The sequence below is a fragment of the Artemia franciscana genome, chromosome 10 (genome assembly GCF_032884065.1).
Source record: "Artemia franciscana chromosome 10, ASM3288406v1, whole genome shotgun sequence".
In the NCBI taxonomy this organism is placed as follows: domain Eukaryota; kingdom Metazoa; phylum Arthropoda; class Branchiopoda; order Anostraca; family Artemiidae; genus Artemia; species Artemia franciscana.
In genome coordinates this window covers 36,583,676-36,599,348 of record NC_088872.1, presented here as the reverse complement: position 1 = coordinate 36,599,348, position 15,673 = coordinate 36,583,676, and the positions used below count along the sequence as shown (strand labels likewise).

Here is a 15,673-nt window from a genome sequence, read left to right as displayed (position 1 = left end):
AGTCCATCTTCAATTTGAAAGTGGTGCCTGCCTGCTTGAACGGGGCTTTCCACTCGAAAGCAGAAACATGCTTTGATGAAACGAAAGCTTGGCTGCACAACTTGAGATACTCCTCTGTGACATAGGCTATATAACTCCGCTTCACTTCGCACACCATAGGCTCTGGCTCGTGGATAAGCAAAAACCATCCTTTTTGGCCCCAGGCAAGAGTTCTGCGGAGCTTTCCAAAATATAATGTCATATTCATCAACCCAGCCTGAGGTCCACACTTTCCACGAGGTCCACACAAAAACCGCAAAGGTTAGACCCTCACTAGTTTCCATGAATAAGCTGAGATCGGCGGCATAGGAAAAAAAAAACGGGACAAAACCAAAGTGTTGCTCTCGCAACACAATTAGTAGTTTCATTTCCTCGTAGCCAGGCAAGTACGTAGAAATGAAGATACCTACGTGTAATAGCGACTATACTTTATTTTTGATCTGTAATGAAAACGGTTTTCAGTGTTCACTCGGAGGTCATCAGCTTAGCCTTAGCAAGATAAACGGTATGTAACGAGTTGGTAGTTGGCTAAGTTAGTTTTTTAATACAACGCGTTCTGGCAGCCTGCTTTCCATAATTCTTTGTTGTAGTTTCCACAGTTTTGTAATTAAAGTATTTTACTTTCTTCGTGTTTTGGTATATTTCATTTTGCTTAATCTAGCTTCACTTCTTTGGTGTGGTCGCCATAACACGTAAGTACTAAAATGAATTTGAAGGGGGCTAAAATAAAAAATAAGGGGATCAGGTGCAATTTGAGAGCAAATCTCGAAACTTGAGGAAGGCGAATGAGTCCAAAGCCTCACTGGTACTTGTGTATTATCCCAAACCCACTCAACAAGAGAAGTTAGGTTAATAATAATGAAATATACCAAAATATGATGAAATTATAATACGTTAATAACAAAATTACGGAAACTAGAGAAAAAAGTATGGAAAGCAGGCCGCCCAGAACGCATTATATTAAATACCTAACCTAACGACATCTATATATTCAATATTTAATTAAAATATACTTGCACCGTAGTTTAATTCACGAAAGAATAAGCTAATTATAACCAAAAGCAAGAAAAAATCAATTTTACGCAGGTCACACAAAGCAAACTTCTTGAGTGTGTTCAGGATAATACATAAGTACCGCCTCCCCCTCGTGGCCATACCAGATTACAATTGTTATTTTGCTGCTGCATATCTTCTTGTAGGCTTTTGCCGATTAATCTATTCATCTAGAATGGTCTTCAAAGGCTACACCAAGCGACTGGATACGTACAACAGTTGTCTCTCTAAGAAATATTTTACTTATGAATTATTTCTGGTTCTTTGAAAAGTTGCACTTGTTTTCGCAAACGAACAAATCGAAAAGTAAACATGGAGCTAAGCTTGGACAATTACCCAAGGACATCTTCAAATCACACAACCATAGGTAATATCCTAAGTAAACATAGCACTAATTAATAAATTGCGTAATTTATGCCACACCTTCCTATTTTCACTGAGGTAAAAGCTTGATTATTAAGAGTTCGTTATAAATGCATTATTGTACCTTATAGGTCTATTTATTATATGAATTGGGCGATGATTATAAAATGTATTATACATTGTGAACGACAATGGTTTTTAGGCCCTTGAGATATATAGGCAAAACCGATTTTAATATAGACAAATTCAATTTCAAACTACTTCTTTAAGCAAGAAAATTTAAATAAAATAAATGTATTTTGAAAAAAACAAAACAAAGGGTATTATCAAAATCTTGAGTATCTTGGTATCCGATAACGATGGCGTACTGGTAAAATGGATGATACAAGTATAGATAACATCCTTAATTTAGTTTGGGTGTATGTTCCAAATTTATGTCATGTATACACCCAATGGATTATCCCAGGAGAACAATAAAAATACAAATCCACAAAGTTAGTTTTTTTGGAACAGCGCCCTCCATCTGTTCTTGATCCTTAAATACCTCTCAAAATGGATAATAAGTAATTATTGAGCAGAGCGAATTTTAAACTGAGTTGATATGTACAGAGTTGGGTGTTTAATACTGGAGGCAGCGTTACCCTCTCCCCCTCCCTTGGCTTGTTGGTGTCCAGTGACTTTCGACTTATAAAAAAGGACTACAACTCTCAATTTCTGGCGTAATGAGCACTTTCCCAATTTTCCTATTCGTCTTCGTTTATTGAAATAGCTATCATAGTACTCAAAAGTGAACGCTAAATTACGCTACTTTTACAATTACAAAATGGTCACTAATTAGATACACTTATGGAATACGGTGCAACTTTCAATTCACTTGTTAAATGCACGTACGAAATATGGTACAAAGGAGTTTGCGAATCTGTTTGGACGGCGCTTGACTGGTTCTAGTTTGTTGTAATGCCTAGTATGCCTGCTGATTGATGCGGCTGGTAGAAGTATGGATCGGTGCTTCTCGTTTGTTAATAGTGATTTCCCAAATTTCATTATTAGCTCATGTCTTCGATCGAATAAGGTGGGCAAATTCAAGAGCTCACGGGCACTTTCGTAGATGCTGAAACCGGGTCCAAGTATTATCCTAGTAGCGCGTTTTTGAACATGTTCTAGTTCATCTGCCATGTAAGCTGTGTTCTGAGTTTGGGGACCCCAAACGGGACAGCAATACTCGAGAAAAGGCCTGATGTAGGTTGTATACGCCAGCAAGAGCTGACGATCAGAGAAGCCTAACTGCGCATACTTGTTAAACTCTAGATTGAGTAGTGACCTTTGTGTACAATATTGTCTATATACAGCTTAAACGAGCAGTCACTTGTAAATTTTACGCCTAGGATTGTTTGTAGAGGAAACAATTGGAAACAGAGCATCTGTGATAGTGATATCTCGCCTGAGTGGATTAAATCGTAAAACTTTTGATTTCTGTTCATTCTCTTGTAGACTATTCTATAGACTATTTCTGCGTCCATAAGGTGGAGATGAGGAAGGGGCAATCCCCTCCTATACGGAATAAATACTGCTCATTTAGGGGTTTAATGCTACGCTTTAATGTCATAATAACAGGATAAACCAAAAATATTCCCTGAAATTAACAGGGATTAAATATCAAGTTCATATTTTTGATGCGTTTAATTCAAGTCTTTTTGTACCCCCTCCCCGAAAAAAATACTCCCCTAAACAAAAGTCCTGAATACGGTCACAGGGATTACATACCAATTTCTTCCTCCACCTTCCTTCAGGGTCGTTACCAGCTAAAATGTTTGGGGGAGGGGAAGGAACAAGAGATTTTACCGAAAGTAAAGAGTGACATTAAACCCAAAATGAGTAAAATTCACTCCGTATAGGAGGGGGATTGTCCCTTCCTCATCCATAACCCCACCTCATGGTCGCAGAAACTCCGGAGGGTGCTTGTTCGATCAGAAATTGAGAGTTCTAGTTTTTTTTTGTCGAAAGTGACAGTAGACAAGCCAGCCGCAGGGGGGGGGGGGGTAAACGCCTAGACTTGTTCAGTACCAACTACTCAGCATTATAAGGAGTTATTATATTCCTCATAATGCATTGTACAGGACAAAGAGAATCTACTTTCCTATTATTCCATGGTAAAAATGCATACTTTAGTTTCATTGGCTTACATCTGTGACGTACTTCCACAAGACAATCATGTTTTTCTTTCTTTTTGGAAAAAAACCCACGTCACTGAAACCTGATTGGTTTTGAAACCACATGAGCGAAAATTTTAACCCCTAAAAAGAAGTGACAGTTTTGGAGTTACGTGATTCTTGCAAATAGCCTAGGTCCTGTTTCAACTGATGGCATCCGTAACAGATCGGTAAGTAGTAAATTGATTTCCTTCGTGATGTTAGCTAAACGAACCGTCCTCAATAGAAAAAGATAGCCGTGAATGGTGTACCTAACTATGACATCGGCAGCCTTGTCATAATTGCCCCCCAAGATTTCGCTTTAGATCCGTCCCTGCCTGCATCGTAGTTTTATCACTCAAAATAATAAATCATAGCCGATTCCAGAGAACCAAACCGGTTTTTGTCAGACCTTAGACAGCGTATTCTTGAGTGTGTTCCAAAGTAAAGAACCCCTTACAAAAATCGATAGATTTGGCCTAAACCCGTACTTCTTGAGGTATTAGCCCCCCGCACAAATAAATTTACCCCATCCGAATAGGGTTGAACAATTTTCAATACTGTGGAACCGATAGAGATAGCCTACTGTGCATAAATTCTCAAAAGTAGCCATCCATTTGGTTTGAACTGTGAATACTTTAAGGGACGAATGCACCATCACATGTCAGTGCAACATATATAACTGGGAGGCTATACTGCATGTGAATAGTTTTTAACCGATTAAAGAAATAAATGTAATTTTTGTATGATAGGATTGTGGCCATAGCCGGGTCCAATTGTCGTTTCATTGCATGAAATAGCAGTAATCATTGCTCAAAAGGTCACTAGACCTGCCCATTCAGATAAGTCTTCTAGTGATATTCCAGAGTTCTAGACAATTACCCCCCCCCCCGCGGAAAAAAATCCTCGTTGAAAGAAAATTATTCCCAAAAATTTACTCCGCACTGAAATTTCCCCAGATAGTCCCCCCACAGAAAACTCCCCCGCGAAAAATGTCTATGTTTTCCAATAACAAATACTATGTGTAAGCAACAAACAAATTACAGAACTTAAAAAAAACACTTAATTTTTTATAATGGGGTTCTCTGAATGCTTTAGAGCTTGGGAGGGAGAGGGATACTTCAAAGGGTACATTTTAGTGCCAAAACATCCCAGGTCTCATTGAGCCATCAGATAAAAAGGGAATTAGTTCTAAAGGAGAGACGAGAAGGGGGTGGAGGTAGATACATATATAATTGATATATAATCCCCAGGGCCGTAACCAACATTTTTTTTGATGGGGGCTTTATAAAGGGATGGTTGCGCCAGAAACTTTAAAAAACGCAGCAAAAATGCGAAATTGATATCTACCCTCTTATGATTTATGAGAATATTCTGGTCTACGCTGTTATTATGAAAGTAAAGGATAACATTAAACCCACAAATGAACAGAATTTATTCTAAATAGCAATGGGACTGCCCCTTTTTCATCCACACCTCCACTTCAGTATCGCAGAAACTTCGGAGGGCTTACAAAAGAAACTGTAAAACCGCATCAAAAATCTGAAATTGATGTTGACTCAATAACGATTTCTGGGAATTTTTCTGGTCTATACTGTTATTGCAAAAGTTACCGCGGGGAGGGGGGTAAAACGGCGGCCACCATGTTCTAAAACCACCCGATCGACATAATAAATTTTGGGTCGCTTCGACTTGCATAGGTAAAATGTAACCGCAAAATATTTAGAGTTACGCGTGGCTTTTTTTCGTCCTGCTAGAACAAACTAAAGTACGATTGTTTTTGATATCATGTTTAGACTTGCTCTATACATGAGAAGAACTCCTACCCTCAACCCCACACTAATTGAACTAAATTTTTGCAAGCTTTCCAACATCGTTTGGTGGCTTTAAACTTAAGTTCCAATTAGCACTGGTACAAAAGAGCACATCCAGGATTTTTCTAATGAGGGGGGTGGATAAAAAAAATTGGCAAATATCTCGGGGAGAGGGATCTAAAACCAGTGACCCCCCTTAGGTACAACCTTGCTGGTACGAATCACTCTCCATTTGCAGTTTATTTTATAATACCTTAAGCCTTGTTCCTCCATGGGGACTTGGGACAACAATTCTGAACTACTAGCCCAAGACTTTTCAGGCGTGTGCTTTTACAGGGGCACAAAGTTTTTGTCTTCTGGATTGAAAAAAAACCAGTAAACACAAAACCATTAGAAAACCCCTGGTTTAGATCCTGGGAATCCACATTTTCGAGAAGTTATTTGAGGACGACGTATTGTGGGAGAGTAAAACACATTCCTACCTGAACAGTAGGGTTGAACCCCTTTTAGTGTGTGCCATCACGAAAAGGTAGCTTAGATGATCAAGTCATTCTAATCATTACTCCCGCCATGATTGCTACTGGCACTACTACTACCAGTAACGGTTTTAGCTACAATGGCAGCAGTAGTCCAGCATGGTTCTGAAGCGTGGGCAAAAAAGAACAGAAAAAAAATGCCTTAAACAATGGTTTATGACACTACTAGAAACGGCTTTATGATAGGGGGGGGGGACAAAGGTTAGGAAGTGTAGAATAGACAATAAAAGGAATTCAATGCCACAAAAACTGGTCAGACAGCTCCCCCACCTGCCCAGGCCTAAGCCCGCTGACAACTACCACCTCAGTTGTTACTACCTCTCATATCACTTACTTTTATAATTCGTATATATTTAAAAACTTGCATATAATTTGATACAAGTCTACGAAACAAGATTTGAATTTTGGAAGCCACAGTCGCACTAGTGGTCAGTGCAGTATGGTTCTGAAGTGTGGGCGCTCCGAAACACGGAGTGTAGTTTACTAGATTTTTTTCCAGAGGAATTGTCGAATGATTAATTTGGGTACCCGTCTGACTGACCATATTACAGACAGTAAGCTATGCGGAAAATGCGGTTCTATCACGCTTTCCAGGGCTATAATGAGATAAAAGTTGAGATGACAAGGACATATTCTGCGGATAAAGGATGACAAATTGCCAAAGAACGACCTTTTTGGTCAAGCACTTCGTCTTCGATTTGGATAAGAGGTCCTAAGGGAGGATTTAAGGGGAATTTAAACTTTTGGAGAAGCTGTAAAAAGTAAGGATTTAAATTGATTGATATGGCGGCGGAGCGTGCGCAGCTGTGTTGGTCTCTGGCGGCTTGGTTCTGCATTAAGTTGTTAGTCGTAGCACTGTAAAGTAGTTAGAAATAATAGCATATGTGTTGTCTATGATCTTTTGCTACAATTAAGAATATCTTCATGCACTGTTGGATCAAGTTCAGTCGGGGGGTTATTGCAGGATATTGTAGTCCGCTTCAAAAATTTGAATTATTCAATAAATTGCAACAAATCCAATTAGGCTTATCAAACAGTTCATGGTAACGAACTGTAAGTAAGGGGCTAACACTGAAAATGCCCTCGATCACAATGCCCACGAAAAATGCCAACAACTCAAAATGCCCACCATTGGATACATTTTAGGTTTCACTCCTTAATTTGGGATGAGACGAGGGGTTGCTCACTCCCCAAACCCGTGTACACCGGGTGCCGGCAAATCGATGCCGTTGAAGCACAAATACAGTAACACGAACTTGACTTTGGTACAATGGAAATTTCTGGGAGTAACTTTCAGCAATGACTGTTCATTCAAAGACCACGTCGAAAGCGTAGTGCGAAAAGGCTAATCCTCACTGCTAACCTTAGTGTCAATGCGTAGACTCGGCTTCACAGTTCTCGAACTCCGTCTCGCATACCTCACTCACGTGCGCCATCTTTTAGAATACTGCTGTCCGGTGTGGGGACCCCAAATGCAGTTTATCCAAGTTTTATCTAACAAAAGAGCTAGAAGCAGTACAGAAACGCACGGTGAGAATTATCATGGGACCTAACTTCGAATCACATGAGCAGTCCATGACAGTGTTGAGGGTCCCTAGTCTTTACTCCCGGAGACAAGACTTAATTTTTAAATTCGGTAAAAAGTTGTTAGAAAGTGAAAAGTACAGAGTCTTGCTCCCCCTGATGCCCCCTAAAACAGCAGGACCAGAAGTCAGAATAAATCAGTGCCTGTCAAAGGACGAAAGACTAGGTTTTTGAATCCGTTTGGGCCTTTTTTTTTTACAAAGATTTTTAACAAAGTGAACTAGTTTAAATATTTCATTTCATTTTTATAAGCAAACAGCAAAATTTTAGTATCTTCTTCTGAAGAAAGCTATGAAGTTGGTTTTCAATAAACGATTTATGATTCTTAAAAAGCCTTCAATAGGTTTACACTTCACTTATAATCTCATAGTCCGCTGTCCCAAGATGATTTCGGCCTCCCCTGTGGACGGTTTCGGCAGTCGGCATTGTAAACTAGGATGATGTTAATATCCCATATGACCAGTTTGAACTGTCGGCGTTTTAAGCCGCCAGCATTTCGAACGATACCAATTTCTGGTGTCCATCCTGAATCGTGGGCATTTTGAGTCAGTTGGCAGTTTGAGCCGTGGGAATTCTAAGAACGGTCATTGTGAGCATGGGCAAAAAGATCGTTGTGATTTTGGGAACCGTCCAAATAAGGATCAACTCGGCTCAAAAGTAACCAAAATTAAAGAAACGGAGTTTCGATATCAATAGATACATCAAAAGAATCAGCTTGTTATGCTGACTTCAAATACATAAGATTCATCAATTTTAGTGTTGCCCATCAAAAGTTACAAGCCTTAGAAAGTTTGCCTGATTTATTAAATAGGGGGGGGGGGCTAAAATTCAATGAATCTTGATGAACATCACACCACCAGTTTCGGCCTACCTGATAATCCTACTGTAGTAGTTTCAAGCTCCTATATACAAAAATATGGATTTTTATTACTTTTGCCAGGTCACGGATGCGAGGAAAAATCTCGGATGCGTGTTTATTTGTTTCTTTTTTCAGGGGTGATCGTACTTAATGATGGACAGTCCCTTTATTCAGTATAGTTGAGAAAGTTCAAATAACTATGTCTTTAGGGTTAAAATGACCCCCCCCCCAAGAGTCCGTAGGGAGAGACCTGTGAGTTATGAAATTGGCCCATTGGTTACGTACGATATTTGTTATTGGGAAGTATAGACATTTTTCGTTTTTTTTTGTGTGTTTGGGGTGGATTTTCGTTGAAAGAATCTTTCTTGGAGAGGGAAATATCCAGGGGGGGGGTGAATTTTGAAGAAAAATTTTACACTGGAGGGATTTGACAGGATTCCTATACGAAATTTTTATTGTCTTATATTCTCTTTGCCAACTAAATTTTGCATGTGAGATGTACCGGAGGAAATTTTCCGCGTAGTTTGATTTTCAGAAAAAAAAACTTCACGGAAGAGGGCATTTCCGGAGTGATCGAGAAACTGGTTGGAGATAAGTCCTTTTCAAATGAAAGTATGCTAAGGCAATTTTTCAGGCAGAATCGTCCGCAAGAAATTTTATGGGGAGGGAGGTTTTCAGCGAGGATGGGAACTTGAGGGGGGTGTATTTCATGGAGCACCAATCAGATTTACCTGCATTATTTAAAAAAAGACAGAAATTAAATATAAAACAGGTTTTTTTGACCTGAAAGTAAAGAACAACATCAAAACAAACAGAAATTATTTCTTATATGAAGGGTTTCCCCATCTTCAGTATATCAGTCTTTAGGCTAAGGTTGGTTGTTTATCCCAATTTTTTAAGGACGGTCAACAGCTTTAGCGTAAAGAGCGAAGTATTGAGGAGGGATCAACCCTTATATACGGAATAATTTCTGTTCGTTTTGAGTTTTGATGTTGCTCCTTACCTTCAGTTAAAAAACTTTTATTCATATTTTTTATTCAATTACTTATAAACGTCATTGGGCTTGAAAGGAAATCCTTTTTTTGCTTGCCTTGTATTAGGACATTGTTTTAAAAACGAACAAGTTTACGAAACATCCTAAACTATTTCAGTCGGATACAAATTAAGAGCAGGTCAAATGCAAAGGTAATGCAACGACTATATAAATTATTATAAATTCAAGCAACCCCCTAAATTAAAGATTACTAAATAGACTCGAGAAATTCTCCAATGTCCCTGAATGGTTTTCTTGGTCCCTATGGAATTTTTAAGTTCCTTTTCCAACCAAATAAAATGTATTTACTTGACCATGAACTGTATTTTTTGAATATCTATCCAAAATTGCTGTATTTATTAGTATTCATTGACCCAGTAAACATTAAAACACTAGGTATCTTATAAATAATTAAGTGCGATTAAAATCAGTGAAACTCCGGAAAAATAAGTTGAAAGACTACCCAGATAGGCACATAATAGAATCAGGCGCAAAACAGGAAACTATTTTAGAGAGGAGTGGTGAGTAGTTCTAGTAAATAGCCAAAAAATGGTATGAATAAGTCTACATTAGCCGCATTCCCAACCGTATTATAGATAGAGGATGTAAAGGGAATTGGAATTTCATGGAAGGGGTAAAAATTCAAGCTTTTAACAGATAGGGGTTGAAGAGGAGCTGTTGTTGGCCTCAGTCGGATTGGTGCTTTAATGATTTGTTGGTAGTAGCAGCATAGTATAGACCCTACTAAAACTAAACTGTTTTTGTTTTAGTACGGCACTGTATTTTTCTTCTGTTTTAGAAACGCTATTGTCAGCTGTTTTTTGGATCATTTAGAGTAGCTTGGAATTTTGACCGTACACTAAAAAATGGGACCCTGACATGCCTGACTTAATTTCATTCGAAAGATCAGCCAAAGATGCTGTTAAAGAAGTTCTGATGTGTATGCAGGATCAAAATTACTATCCTTTGGCACCTCTGACATCCATAAAAGGACTAGAAGAGATAGAAGCTGAATCTGAGACATTGAGCGACACAGTCAGACCATATATCAATAAAATAACGTTTGGTGCCACCACTACTTTAGCTGGTAGTGAGGATGAGCAGTCCATGCTATGTAATCTGTATTTACTGTGTTTGGGAATCAAGAGGAGACCCGAAGCAGGAGACGTCTTTCTGATTGAGGTTCTGACTCGATTCCACCGTGATTTTCAAACAGTTCGTAGTAACGAACTGTAGTAAAGAGCGACCCGGCTCAATAGTAACCGAAACTCTAAAAAATGGAATTTTGATACCAATAGTTACATGAAAAGAATTGCATTTTAATGCTGATTTCAAATATATAAGTTTAGTCCTAACCATCAAAAATTAAGAGCCTGACAATATTTGTCTCATTTAAGAAAATAGGGGGAAACAACCCCTAAAACTCACACCATCAGATTCAGCGTATCAGAGAACCCTATTTTAGAAATTTCAAGCTCTTATCTACAAAAATGTGGAATTTCGCATTTTCGCCTAAAGACAGATTACGGATGCGTGTTTATTTGTTTTTTTCCCAAAGGTGATCGTATCGACCCAGTGGTCCTAGAATGTCACGAGAGGGCTCATTCTAATGGAAATTAAAAGTTCTAGTGTCCTCTTTAAGTGACCAAAAAATTGGAGGGCACCTAGGCCCCCCTCCCACGCTCATTTTCCCCCCAAAGTCACCAGATCAAAATTCTGAGATAGCCATTTTATTCACCATAGTCGAGAAACCTAATAACTATGTCTTTGGGGATGACTTACTCGCCCACAGTCCCCGTGGGAGGCGCTGCAAGTTACAAACTTTGACCTGTGTTTACATATAGTAATGGCTATTGGGAAGTGTACAGACGTTTTCAGGGGGATTTTTTTTTGGTTTGGGGAGGGGGGTACGTGGGAGGATCTTTCCATGGAGGAAGAGAATTTCAATGAAGGGGGCGCAGGATTTTCTAGCATTATTTAAAAAAACAATGAAAAATAAATATGAAAAGTTTTTTCAACGGAAAGTAAGGAGCATCATTAAAATTTAAAACGAACAGAAATTATTACATGAGGGGTTTACTTCCTCGTAATACCTTGCTCTTTAAGCTAAAGTATTTTTTGGTAATTTCAACTATTTATTCTACGGCCTTTGTGATTCAGGGGTAATTCTTAGGGAATTGTGACAAAATTTAAGCTTTAGTGTAAAGAGCGAGGTATTGACGCGGGGGTGAACTCCCTCATATACGGAATAAAAACGTACGAATATGGAAGTTCGTTACGTAAGTTAATTCGTAAGTTACTTATATTTTTTACTAATAAAAAAGTTGCGTAAGAAATTAAAAGTTTCAGTTGCCTTTTTAAGAAATCAAAAAAAATGGAGGGCAACTAGGCCTACTCCCTCGCTCCTTTTTCTCTCAAAATCTTCCGATCAAAACTATGAGGAAGCCATTTAGCCAAAAAAAATAATATGCAAATTTCGTTTTAATTATTTATGTGCGGAGAGCCAAGATCAAATAATGCATTAATTCAAAAACATCCAGAAATAAATTAAAAAACAAGTTTTTTTTTAACTAAAAGTAAGGAGCGACATTAAAACTTAAAACGAACAGAAATTACTCCGTATATGAAAAGGGCTTTTCCTCCTCAAAGCCCCGCTCTTGACGCTAAAGTTTTTAACTATTTTAAAAAGTAGAGTTAAGAGAAAGAGTCAAACGATTCCATTAATAATTTTCAATAAGAAATTATTTTCAATAAGAAAATTCAATAGCTAGACAAACAGCTGCACAAGCTCCATCCATCTTAATAAGGATACTCTCTTAAAATAAGGATAATTTTAGTTACCAAAAACGTAACTCTATGGTTGAGTAAGTCTAAACTAAAGTGTATCTGCACACTTTTCCAACGCTTAGAACACACTAGCAAACATGAAAACATCTTGGACAATTATTCTGCAAGGTGATTTTGAACTTGCATTTTTTCTTCAATCGATATACTCAACTTATCCTCTAAACCACTTCATTAAATTAATTTCTTTGAACTAGAAGGAAAAATAATGAGAAAATATGATTAGTCATAAATTGAGTATAATAAGAGAATTATAAGGCGTATATCATTAAAGTTAGATATATGCACAGACATGGAGATAAATTGCAATTATTATTACACTTATGATGTATCATTTTTAGCTAGGACAGATATCATTGTGTGGGATTGCAACATAATTTTACAATAGATAAGAGGGGGGGGGGGGGGCTTTGAAAATTACCTGAAACCAGTTTTCATCTTTTTTTTTGTTTTTCTCAATGTTTTTATACTTCGAGATGTTCGCCTAGGTAACCCTTACTGAAACTTAAGGCTGGATAACCAACCCTAAATATACCCCATACCCGATAATTCCCCCATATTAATGATACATTGTATTGATGCTGTAGAATTGTGTTACGTTCTATATCAGTTGTTTCGTTTTTCGACCATGTTTGTAGAGGTGATTCTAGTCAAATCCTAATCAAGACTATATGACGTTATCTGGCCAAATCCTAAAGGTTTATTTACCTTTTATTTCGTTTATTTACCTTTTAAATCACTTTTTATTTAACCTTATGCTGGTGCTAGCAATCAGTTTAAAACTCCTACTTGGAAGCTTTGAATGTAATTAAAGTAAAAATGAAATGTAATAACAGGTTAAACTTTTAATTAAGACAGTGAAATACTAAATCAGGATTTTAAGGATGTTTTTATAAATAAAATTTAACTTTCTTTAAACCGATTAGAAAAAGTGTATAGATAAAGTGGTAATCATTTTAGGCATGATAAACCTCGGTATAGAACGAGCCGCTGGTCTTTGAGCCTAGCAATTGCAATAGGCTATCGCAAATACACCTCTTCATTTATTCTAAAATAAATCGTTCACTTTCGCAATAAAAGTAACTTACAAAACGGATTAAAATAACAAACAAATAACAATGACTTGTCAACTGCAGCTAGATGCAGACTCGAATCTCGTCATAACCGATGACACCAACTCACGAAGAGCCTGTAAAACCAAAAACAAAAAATAAAACAAAATAAGAAAGAGGAATATACAGAATGAGATCCAGAAAACAAAATAAGAAAGAGGAATATACAGAATGAGATCCAGAAAACAAAATAAGAAAGAGGTAATTCATCAAAGCTAGTTACAAAAACACTGCTCTCTTAATTTCATAAAATTTACAATCTATTGTAAACTAATCCTAGGTCGCACAGTAAATAAGAAACCCAAAAGCTTTATACTTTTAAAGTAAAAGCTTATACTTTTCGGTAAAACTAAAATTAAGTAACAATCCCTAAAAGTTGCAAATATGGTATGTGAAAGAGGGTTAAAACAAAGTCTAGAAAAGAACCGAAAAAGAAAGACATTAAAAATAGAATACACTTAATTGTACAAAAGACGAAAAATACACGAAAAAGAAATAGAATCAATAATTTTCAGTTTAAAAAACCTAAAAAAATTCTTAAAAATAGAACTTTACTCACAGAATATTATGTATTCATTTACTTATTTAGATTACGTTATTAGGGGAGATTGTTAGAAGGCTGAGATAGGACATTTACATTTGTACATCAAGGAATAAGATACACAGGATTATAATCTGAACATTACATCAGGCATTGTGGTTCCATAATAATTTGATTTGGTCAGCATTTAAATTGAAATTTGACATGAGATACAATATCATAAATCACGCTTCGAATATGCATGTATATGTATGTATATATATATATATGTATATATATATATATATATATATATTTTGAAGTTAACTTTTTTTAAGTTAGGAGGCAAGTCAATACAGCGGAATGAAGTTGAACAAGTCAATGAAAATTGCGGATGAAATGTGATTATTATAATTTATTTTTCTGCATTGATTAAGGAGCCAAGAGAGTAAAATGTGAAGAAGTATGAGCAATATAAAGAAAAAATCAACTGGAAAAATTTTCGTAAACAGAAAAAAAAGAAAGATTATACATTTTTATATTTATACATATTTTCTAATTAGTATAATAGAATAATATAATAGAACATATAATAATATGTATAATAGATTATACATATTTTCTAATTAGTTTTCCTTTCTGTTAATCAAAACACACACTCAGAAAGCTTTGACCTTTTGCAATTTAAAGGCTGCTTGGAAAACAATAGCAAATTGTCTGCTTTAAACAAGAATTTCTTTTGAAGAGAAATCTACTGACGTCACCAATCGACAGAGTAGGTCTGAGGGCTATTATAGCAAAAATTATTGCAAATATTATAGCAAGATAATGTTATTATAGGCTTTAATAATGTTATTATAGGCTATAATATATAGCTATAATGTTATAGGCTATTATTATAGCATTACATATAATATGTAATGCTATAATAATGTTATATAGGCTATTATAGCAAAAAAAATATTTTTTCTAGGCAAAGAGTTTCTATACTGAACGGCCTGCATAGTGGAACCTGGAAATAAAAGAAAAATGAAAGAGAAAGGCATGAAAGATGAGATAAAATAAAGAAGAAGGATGAAAAGGGTATACTGAAATGAAACGTGGATCATTAACTTATCAAATAATATTTTAAGGATAAGCAATATGCAGTCAAATTTCGTTGTTTTAAGAATGAAAGTCGAATTTTGATATTGATTTTTCTACCTTTATATAATATTTTAGAAATCGAAGAAGAAAAAAAAGGAAAATAAGCTAAACTGATCGTCCACGAGAAATATTCCTAACAAATATGAACAAAACTTTCGATTTGAAAAGTAGTGACATTCTGTTTCTTTTGTTTTTTGTGAAGAAACAAAAAAAATGGGAAATTTAATGAATTGTAAAATCATCCGGATTTTGACAAAGGAGTAAGGCCCCCATATTGTGGATGTTTTCATGTTTGATTTTCTATGTCTCTAATATTCTAAAGTCTTTCAGAAACAAAAAGGGGGTATCGGAAAGTTCTAATTATCACCAATGAATAATTTAGCAAAGACTTTGTTTAGAATCTCTGTTGTTAGTCTTGTAACACCATCCAGGTTTATAAATTCCTTTTAGCATTTGTTGGTACTCTAGCGTTATTGCAGAAGTCTATAGAAGTCCATACACCTCAATCAAAAACTGTTCCTTCTTTTCTCGATTAACATCCTATGTATGTCCAATCGGCTATAGAATACCCCCAGCCCTAT

General features: G+C 36.4%; 1 protein-coding gene and 1 long non-coding RNA gene across 8 annotated transcripts in view; one reads left to right on the top strand and one right to left on the bottom strand.

Moving 5' to 3' along the window:
* LOC136032149 (zinc finger protein 271-like) overlaps positions 1-15,673 on the bottom strand; it is a 107,194-nt gene that overhangs the window by 3,451 nt on the left and 88,070 nt on the right. For 4 of the 7 annotated variants that reach the window (XM_065712328.1, XM_065712331.1, XM_065712333.1 and 1 more), the window contains one exon: positions 13,345-13,503. The exons of the other annotated variants lie outside the window; for them this stretch is intronic. In XM_065712328.1, coding sequence (XP_065568400.1) covers positions 13,441-13,503 — 63 coding nt within the window. In that variant the 3' untranslated portion in view covers positions 13,345-13,440. Of the gene's footprint in view, positions 1-13,344; positions 13,504-15,673 lie in introns of those variants that run through there. 7 annotated transcript variants of the gene reach the window in all.
* On the top strand, positions 3,356-15,134 carry LOC136032153 (uncharacterized). The gene is made up of 2 exons (XR_010618668.1): positions 3,356-3,835; positions 14,920-15,134. It is a non-coding gene; the product is annotated as an uncharacterized LOC136032153 (long non-coding RNA).